Source organism: Mustela nivalis, assembly GCF_964662115.1.
Source record: "Mustela nivalis genome assembly, chromosome: 3".
In the NCBI taxonomy this organism is placed as follows: Eukaryota; Metazoa; Chordata; class Mammalia; order Carnivora; family Mustelidae; genus Mustela; species Mustela nivalis.
In genome coordinates this window covers 115135627-115145481 of record NC_139022.1, presented here as the reverse complement: position 1 = coordinate 115145481, position 9855 = coordinate 115135627, and the positions used below count along the sequence as shown (strand labels likewise).

At 40.5% G+C, this 9855-nt stretch overlaps 1 protein-coding gene across 6 annotated transcripts in view; it reads left to right on the top strand.

The window, feature by feature from the left end:
• Positions 1 to 2665: 2665 nt before the first annotated feature.
• The window catches only part of CCDC192 (coiled-coil domain containing 192), a 198013-nt gene continuing 190823 nt past the window's right edge, over positions 2666 to 9855 (top strand). For all 6 annotated transcript variants that reach the window (XR_014309555.1, XR_014309556.1, XM_082723100.1 and 3 more), the window contains exons 1-2: positions 2666 to 3160; positions 8993 to 9044. Coding sequence is in view for 4 of the 6 variants with exons in the window: in XM_082723100.1 (XP_082579226.1) it covers positions 3099 to 3160; positions 8993 to 9044 (114 nt within the window). In the remaining 2 variants the exon portion in view is untranslated. The remainder of the gene's footprint in view (positions 3161 to 8992; positions 9045 to 9855) is intronic.

Below are 9855 nucleotides of genomic sequence, written 5' to 3'. Positions count from 1 at the left end.
CCTCCGTTAAAATAGGTTGGAAGCCTAGAGATAATTAGACCCACTGTGTCAAGCAATCAGCAGACAGTGGAGAACTCACAAAAAAACAATGACAAGAGAGCTGGCTAACTCTTGAGAGAAACAGAAGGAAAGCCTTTGTAATCAGTAGAAAGATGTTTTGGTTATTGTGGTTCATGGACTGATGTGTCCTTGTTTGTGCCATGTTCCTTTGGTGTCTATCTCATCTTCTTCCCCTCTTCTCTTCTCCTAGCATAGACATACCCAGACTCTCAGACATGGGCACAGTCACCTTGGGTCCATCACAGTGAAAGCTTAGTGAACTTCCCTAGGTCAGCTCTGTGAAAGCAGCCATTTGTCTCCACAGGATTGTATCACTGCAGGAGGAATACCTACAAGGTATTTCTGTTTGCTTTTATTTATTTATTCTTTTTGATGTTTGGGATCTGTTAAGTTAGAAGAGCCCTTTGGAAAGACAAGATCTGCTTCATTGACTCTTTTCCCAATAGAATATTCATGCCTGCCAGATGATAACCCTGAGAGAATGATCAGCTCCATGAGAAGGACAGTATCAATTTCATTCATGCCTAGTGCCATGCCTCGTTCACAATGGGTTTTCAAAAACATATTTGGTGAATAATTAAATAAACGATTAAAAGTGAGTGGATAGATGAAGGCGAAAGCGCCTGTAAAGACCTCCACTATGGCTTCCTTTCCTCTCTTCAGCTGCACTACCTCATTGTAAATCTACTGTCTGTTCTTAAGTCTTTCCTCATTACTTTGCTTCCTCTTCTTCCCTCCTTTCTGGTCTTACTGATGCTTACTCATCGAAGTTTGATAAGGCTTCCTGATAAGCATTAGCCCAAGAGCACATTAAGTATGTATACTCATTAAGATTCCTCCTTGTTGTATGCATATATGCGATTTGTGATTCTCAGGAAAGATGCATTTTTGACAGATCACAAGGTGACTCTGCAAATTGTATGTAGTAGTCTACAAAAGCCCTGACAAGTTTACAGTTTTTTTAGTTTAAAATATTGTTAATGGTGGAGGTACCAATGAATTATATATATTTCTAGAAGTTTTGTTGAAACAACCCCTTTGTCCTTTAAACTAGAGGGAAAAATTGTAGTTTTTTGTTTTTTTGTTTAATTCAGTCCAGCTTTAAAAAACAAGACAATTTCAATGATATTTGTAAAGAAGAACTTTTCCTTAAGTATCATTTATTTCATTATTTAGCCTGGTCAGCCAAGAATTCTGCAGACCAACATATCTTCAATAAACCTGCTAATTTCTTCACCACCTCCTTCTGAAATCCTTCAGTAATACTCATTTAAGGAGGATTAACAGTGGAAAAGTCACTTTGTTTTTCAAGGACTTTTTGAAAGTCTGTTTTTAGACCAGCCATATCTCCCCACCTCTCTTTTTGATCAGTGAGATGTAAGATAAGATTAATAACCATTATAAATAATTAGTGCTTACATCGCCTTTCACCAGCCATTATTGAGATGACCTTTTTTTCATAAGTTGTTATGAACCAGCTACATGTCAAACATCTGCACATTCCTCTAAAATCCACTAAAGCATAATTTACCCTGTGGTTTTTTTCTTGTTTTTTGTGTTTTTCTTTTTTTTTTTTTCTCTTTTCTTTCTTTCTTTTTTTTTTTTAACAAGAGGAGTAAGGAAACAGAACAGAATGTTAAGAGTTGGAAGGGTGGACAGAAACAACTCAAGTAAGTCTTTTATAAATAAAAGAGCTAAGGCATAGAGAGGTGAGATGATTTTCTGAATTCCAGAGGCTACACCTACCTAGTTAGTGGGGACTTTTTCACTCAGAATACCAACCGCTCCACAGTTCATAACTTTTTTTTAAAAAATATTTTATTTATTTATTTGACAGACAGAGATCACAAGTAGGCAGAGAGGCAGGCAGAGAGAGGGGGGAAAGCAGGCTCCCCGCTGAGCAGAGAGCTCGATGTGGGGCTTGATCCCAGGACCCTGGGATCATGACCTGAGTCGAAGGCAGAGGCTTAACCCACTGAGTCACCCAGGTGCCCCCACAGTTCATAAGTTATTCATAGGTTTTGTTTTGTTTAAACCAAGGATTGGGGTGACTTAAAATCCTATTGTAGAAGTAAGTGTTAATTATACCCTTTAACTGATAAGTTCCAACTATGCTCACTACTTTTACAGTCATTTGATCTAATATGCTGTATCCCTAGAAATCAATTCTGTGATAAGAAAAATTGCTGTCATTTCAACCTAAGTTATTTTGGGATAGGCTATGTGATCTGGTTTGGATGAGTCTAGGATAGAAAGAATCCAAACCCAGAAGTGATTCCCAACTGTAGACTGCAGAAGTCCTACATTCACTTCCTGCTGGGGCAGGAAGTGTGGTGCAGACAGGCTGACCTGGGACCATGAACACATCCAGGGAGAGATACAGCAACCTGCTGGAAGAAAGTGGCTAGTGTTTCTGGATAAACAAAGGCAAGAAGGAGCAGCAGTGCAGGTAATTTGTGACAGTGAAGAGAATGCCAGCTCATCGGCTACGATTTACCACCCCTGCAATCCTGCATCAGGAAAGAAGCCTTCATCAGGATGTGGCCAGGTGGAACCTTGCAGTCTCTGGATTCCAGGGAAAGAAGATCATCACAAGGCTGGGGGGGGGGGGGTGCGTGGAGCCTGGGGCAAAAACTACTGCCAGCCTGCAAACCGACCCATTTCTGTGGATGCAACCCTCTTAGACCAGCAGCATGACTGTCAGCACTGGTTCCAAAAGCAAGCAGGACATAGCTTGAGCACAAAACCACTGCTTCTGGCCCGCTTTGAATGCGTTTTCAAGAAATGATGAATCTGTGGTGGTTCTACATGAATACTCATGATTGGATCTGATTTGTGAGATGTTTTGAAGAGTTACTGTGGCTTTGTAATTGAGATTTTTTTTTTCTTCCCCTTGGGAAGTAACTGTTCTTCCCACAACCATTGTGGTTGCCTAGCAACAGGGAACAGCAGACCAGTCACAGGGATTCTGAAGCTAAGGAATGGGGATAGTTGATGTCTGTCCCATGGACGGGGTACATCAGTGGGCCTGACTTGAGATGGGAGAATGTTATAGCAAGAAATCTGTGGCCCCAGGGTCTGAAACCCTGGAGAGAATCAGGTGAGTTCCCAGCTCTGCCTGTCGCAAAAAAACTCATGGGAATTTCTAGATAAAGGCGATCTTACTCAGTGCTTCAAAGAAAACCTTTCTTTGAAGTCTGGGGGAAAACATCAGACAGACTTTTCACCTGATCCTGAAAAGTGACCCCTTTCTTTGAATGATGCTTTCATAGGGCAGGGTCTGATAGACAACAAGTATTCAATAAGTATTTGTTGAATGAATAAAATGTCCCTTACTTGCTCTTCTCAAAATCACAATCACACACTTACCCCAACCATTTTATTGGCATGGGGAGGGAAGGCCGAGCCAGCCGTTTACAGGAACCACTGTAATGAAATGTCACCTTCACCATTCCCTTGCCAGGAGATACCCACAACAGAAGCTAGGTCATTACAACTCTCCTCAAATAAAAACCCAGATCATCTCTGGTGACAGACATGGACGTAAAACTCACCCCTGTAATTAACTGATCTACGGTTAATCATGGGGAAATTCACAAGTAGGCACAATACGCATTTCCCCTTCAAATGTGGAAACACCTGCGACTTCGCGTTTTCTTTTAAGCCTGGAATAGGAGACAGCCATATCTCCTTTGTAGAAAGAGCTAGATTGTGACAGGTGGTATCCTGTGATATGTACACTACAGCTCTGCTTAGTTAGGCTTTAAAAGTTATTTTCATTACATGAAATGTGTGGGCCTTGTTTTTATTGGCTTTTCACCTGGGGTCTATGGTCCATAGATGCTGTGGGAAAATCACAAATTCCCCAAAACTTTTTGTGAGATGTTGTTTCTGTGTGCAAAAGGTCTGTGACCTTCAAAAGATTAATAGTCTTTGGGAAGGAGAGAGTCTTTTGTCTGTTAAAGAAAATGAAATTTAGCAAATGCTCATTTTCTTTTAATTTCCCTGAACACAGCACCTAAAGAGATAATATGTCAATGTGCTGACAATCCAAGAGGTGAACATAATGTTACTGAATGAAGAGAAAATGCTCTGCGATTAACAACTTTGAAATAAATAGCCCCGTGTACAGCCAGCAGGGAAGCCAAATGAGGAGCAGGACTGTGCTCTCACTGCAAATTATCACTGGTGTTTTGGTCTCCATATGGAATCATATGGAACTGAGTATTTATGCAAGTAGAGAGCAGGGTTTTGAGCTTGGACACTGCCAAGTACATACTACCTTGGCTACCCCTTAGGTGAGTTCAGTTCAGCTCCTTCAGTTCTAAGGAGGAGCAAACTTGTCCCATGTGCCCGGTGGTCTGTCCTACTTTTTTTTCCATCCTTCTTCTCTTCTCAGGCCCTTGAGACAGATCTTCTCTACAGTTTATAGAAACCAATTGGGAATTTGCTCCTATGTTAGTCCAAGAAAAGAGGATTAGGCCTTGGATGCAATTAACCTAGGGAATAAAGAAGGCATTTTCCCAGGAAATTCTTTCCCATAAGACTTGGGTGCTCACTAGCTATATTTCCAAACCAGTTTTATTAAAATCTTTTATTCACATGGACTAAGTGTAACTGATTACTACTCCTGTTAAAAAAAAGGGGGGGGGGTAAAAAGTTTGAAAAACAGATATTTCACTCAGAGGAAGGAAATATTTATGTTCTTGTCACTTACAGAGAAAAAATGACTGTAAAGCTGAAATGTCCTATTAATACTCCCTGCCGATAGAAATTTAAAGGATTTTCTCAGTTTTTCCAGGAACCCTGAAGTAAAACAAAACCATTGCAATAAAAACAAGCTTCACAAATATGTTTGTTAATTCTCATTTGTTTTCTCTCAAGGTTAATAGGCTTTCTGAAGCTTTTTTCTCCTGAATTATGCTACAAACATGACTCGTACTGTGTGTATGCTGAGTAGCTATGGTTACTCTAAGGCCATGACTCATGACCTTTAAATATTATTGTCAGGCAGCCAAAGCTCCCTCACATTTAAACCAGTAGTTTTGTTTCAGGCATTATTAAAAGAAGGTGGTTTTGAATAGTTCTTTCTCTTGTACACTTGTGGCACATCTGAATATGTATATAAGGGTACTTGTACCCACAACATTTTTTTTTGTTTTTTGTTTTTTTGTTTTTTTTGCTTCATTCAGTAACTATATATTAGTTTCTTGGATGGTATGCCATCGAATGAATAAAAAACAAACGAAGATATATTCCTTGTCTGCTAGGAAGTATCACTGAGGAGTTGCAAAAACATAGGTTGACAAATAATTATTTATATGATGAAATGTGATTAGGGCTATAATAAGAGACAGATATCCATACACTACTTGTGGACACAGAGGCAAGAAACAATTTGCCCAGTAGGATCAAAGAAGCTTCAGGAAGAGGTAGAATTTGAGTCATGGTGTGAAGAATAGGTAGGAGTTTTACAAACAGAGAAGAGAGCAAGAGCATTCTTGTCAGAGGAAACAACCAAAGAAAAGGACAAACACATAGCCTGGGGCCACTGAGTAGTACAGTTTGATGAGAATATCATGTTTGTGAGAGGCACTGATAGAAGATAAAATGAGTTAGATGGGAAGAGGAGGCCCCTTATTAAGGTCCTTCAAAACCATTTGTTGTTTTGTCCAGCAACGTGATGGCAAAATTTGTTTTCCATTTTGTGATAAAGAGGTACTGTCAAGTAGAAACACCAAAATACTGGTTTTTACTGATTTGGTAGGATGAGACAAGAGCAATTACATTAGAACCCCAGCATGTCCTTCCACTGAGTGGGAATCTAATTAATTTTGTTCAATAGTCACTGATTACTTTGTGAACATTTTAAAAGGTTTTAAGGTTTTTGAAGAGTGAAAGACATGCACAGTAACATGGAAATCAAATAATACGTTTGTTATGGAAAGAGTAGGATAGAAAATGATAAAAGTACTCTGGGATTTTAAAGTTAGGCTTATTGGTTGGCAGCAGAAGAACAAGACTTTGAGATTGGGGGTTTACTAAATCACCCATCTATTAATTCATTCGTTAAAAAATATTTATTGACCATCCTAGCCCGTTCAAGATGTGAAGGAAAGAGTAACAAAATAACAATAGAAAAAAATTCCCTATCTTCAAGGAGTTTGCATTTTCAGTTGGAAGGAGACATAATAAATATAATTAATAAGCAAATTCCACAGTATGCTAGAAGGTGGTAAGTACAGCAAAGAAAAATTAATCAAGGTCATGAGGATGGATAGAGGGCAGAAAGGTCAATTTTATTTTATATTTTTAAAGATTTACTTATTTATTTGAGAGAGAGTGCTCAAGTCAGGGGTAGGGCTGAGGGAAGGGGAGAGGGAAAATCTCAAGCAGACTCCCTCACTGAGCATGGAGCTGGACTTGGGGCTCAACTCATGACCTTGAGCTCATGTCCTGAGTTGAAATCAAGAGTTGGATGATTAACCCACTGAGCCACCCAGGTTCCCTGAAAGATCGATTTTTAAGAAGGGAGCATATGGGGGCACCTGGGTGGCTCAGTGGGTTAAGCCACTGCCTTCGGCTCAGGTCATGATCTCAGGGTCTTGGGATCGAGTCCCGCATTGGGCTCTCTGCTCAGCAGGGAGCCTGCTCCCTTTCCTCTCTCTCTGCCTGCCTCTCCATCTACTTGTGATTTCTCTCTGTCAAATAAATAAATAAAATCTAAAAAGAATAAAAAAAAAAAAAAAGAAGGGTGCATATGGTAGGCCTCACTGAGAAAAGATATTTGAACAAAGACAAGAAGGGAGTGAAAAAGAGTCAAGCAGACAACTATGGAGTACATGCTCCTGGCATTAGGACTTGAGATGAAAGTCTAATGAGGAGGATGAAGAGTGAGGAAACCAGCAGGACTGATTGAGGAGAATATCAGATGAATTCAGAGAGGCAAAGGTGGAGTTGTATAGGAGGGGGAAGGAGGGAGTAGAATGGAGCCTTACAATGGATGGGAAGGGTAAATAAATGGGTGAGACATCTTTAGGACTTTCATATGCCATTATAAGGGTTTGGGCTTTTATTCTGAGTGAAATGAGATCTCTGACTGGAGGGTTTTGAGCAGAGGAGTGAAATAATTTTTATTATAGTCAATGTACTGAAAATAGAACATAGTAGGTGAAGTTGGAAGCAGAGAGCACCATTTAAGAGATTAATGAAATAACCCAGGCAAGAGCTGATAGTAGTGTGAGGGTTGGACCAGGGTGTTAGCAGTGAAGATGGTGAGTTGGCCAGATACTGGATATACTGTGACTATAGAGCCAAGAGTTTCCTGTTGTATTGGATATGGATTCTGAGACAAAGAGAGAAGTCAAGGTGTCAGTCTGAGTGAGTGGAAGGAATCCGTCATCATCAACTGATATGGGGAAGACTGCAAGCAGAAGACTGGAGGTAGAAATAAGGAGTTAGGTTTGGAAATGGTGAAACTGAGATCTCAATTAGAAAGATCTCAGAGTGATCTTAGAGAGGAGATGATGATTAGAGAGATCTTAGAGTGGAGATGTCAAGAAGGCAATTGCATGAATGAATCTGGAATTCAAGGGAGAAGTCTAGAAATGCATATTTGGCAGTGACTAGCATACAGATGAATTTATTTATTTTTTTAATTTTTAAAAAAGATTTTATTTATTTATTTGACAGACAGATCACAAGCAGGCAGAGAGACAGGCAGAGAGAGAGGGAAGCAGGCTCCCCGCTGAGCAGAGAGCCCGATGTGGGACTCGATCCCAGGACCCTGAGATCATGACCTGAGCCGAAGGCAGTGGCTTAACCCACTGAGCCACCCAAGTGCCCCATTTTTTTAATTTTTAAAAAAGATTTTATTTATTTATTTGCCAGAAAGAGCGAGAGGGCACAAGCAGTGGGAATAGTAGAGGAAGAGGGAGAAGGAGGCTCCCTGCTAAGCAAGGAACTAGTACAGGGCTTGATCCCAGGACTCCAAGATCATGACCTGAGCCAAAGGCAGATGCTTACCCAACTGAGCCACCCAGGCACTCCCATCTTGATGAATTTAAAGCCAAGAGGTTGGATGACATGTGACTAGAGGAGAGAGGAGGCCTTGGAGTAATGCCAAAGCTGAGAGTGCAGGGAGAGAGAAAGAACCATCAAAGGACACTGAGAGGGAGCAGCAGGGGGAGGGCAGAAAGAAAACCTGGGACCTTAGGACATCCTGGAAGCCAAGTGCAGAGAGCCTGTCAAAGAGGAAGCAATGAATCATGTCAAAAGCTGTCAAGTAAAGTGAGATGTGACAAATGATCACTACAACAGTGATGTGGAGATCGCTGATGAATTAAGTGCAGTTTCTGTGGAATAGTGCTTGTGAGAGTCTGGATGCAGAGCTGCCTTAACAGAAAACAGGAGAGGCAGTGAGAATACATCCTCATTATAAAGGGGCTCAGGGTAATCAAGCAGAAAGTAAAGGGTTAAGAGGGCTCAAGATGCAATAAATAACAGCATGTTTGTAAACTACTGGAAATGATCCTAGAAAGAGAGATTGAGTGACCAAGAGTGTAGGAGACAAAGAACTCCCCACATCTGCTGTTTTGCAGGATGGTATGCTTTCTTCCACATTTTCCTTTTTCTTTTTTTAGTTGAAATAAGAGATTTTGCAGGTTTTCAGAACAGACTGTACTGTTCAGACTGCTTATTCTCAAGAGAACCTTTAAAGGCTATTTTATCTTCTTTGAGTGAAGTTTACATTCCATAGTTTTGATTTCCTTTAGAAAAGTTCAGAAATTGACATTTGGAGGAAATACTTTATAACAATTACCTTCAATGACACAGTGTAAAGATCTATTTGATGTGGGGGGTGTGTGTGTATACAAGTATGTGCACACCTGAAATAAAATTTTGGAATTCTAAACTCTTAACTTTATTTCAGCACCACGTCTACAAGTTCAGAATCAAATATGCAACAAAGGAACAAAAAACCGGTAAGAGATGAAGCTTGCCTGAATTCTTTTTTTTTTTAAGCATTATAGTCAATAAAACGGAAACTTCTTTAATTAATGCTGAGACTTTCCTGATATAGTTTGCTTTCTCATTTTATTAGTAAGGATTGTAAAAATAAAGCATTGAATATCTTTTTGTCTGGTAGAATGTGGCCAAGTGGGTAGAGTGCCAACTAAGCAATATTACTGGGAAGTAGGGAAGTTAGGGGTGCTGTGGTGTGGCCCTACAGTATCACAGACATTCTGGTTACTCCAAAATCTTTGCTTGTATGTGAGGAAATTCTGGAATTCAAACAAGGTACAGACCGGGTAAATCACATTATCTGGTTTATTTAGGCTAAGGGTGAAATCACAGTCTATTCTAGATATTTCTAGTTCATGCTCTTTCAAGTGGGATGATGGCATACTTAGTTCTGACCCTTGAGATCTTGTCTCTTCTGTGAGCTCTCTTATGCCCTCAGACAGCGAGGTTCTTTTTACCTTGAGCCTCATCTTGTACCTCTCTCGGCCTCAGAGAGCAAGTGTGAAGGCTGTTGAGAAATGTTGTGGCTGGGTGATGGGGAGATGGGAGCGCATTACACTAGTCCTCCACTTTTATGAGAGAATTTGAGAATTTCTCTTAAAGAAAAAAAAAAAAAAGCTGGGCGCCTGGGTGGCTCAGTTGGTTAAGCCACTGCCTTCGGCTCAGGTCATGATCCTGGAGTCCTGGGCTCGAGTCCCGCATCAGGCTCCCTGCTTGGCAGGGAGTCTGCTTCTCCCTCTGACCCTCCCCCTTCTCATACTCTCTCTCTCT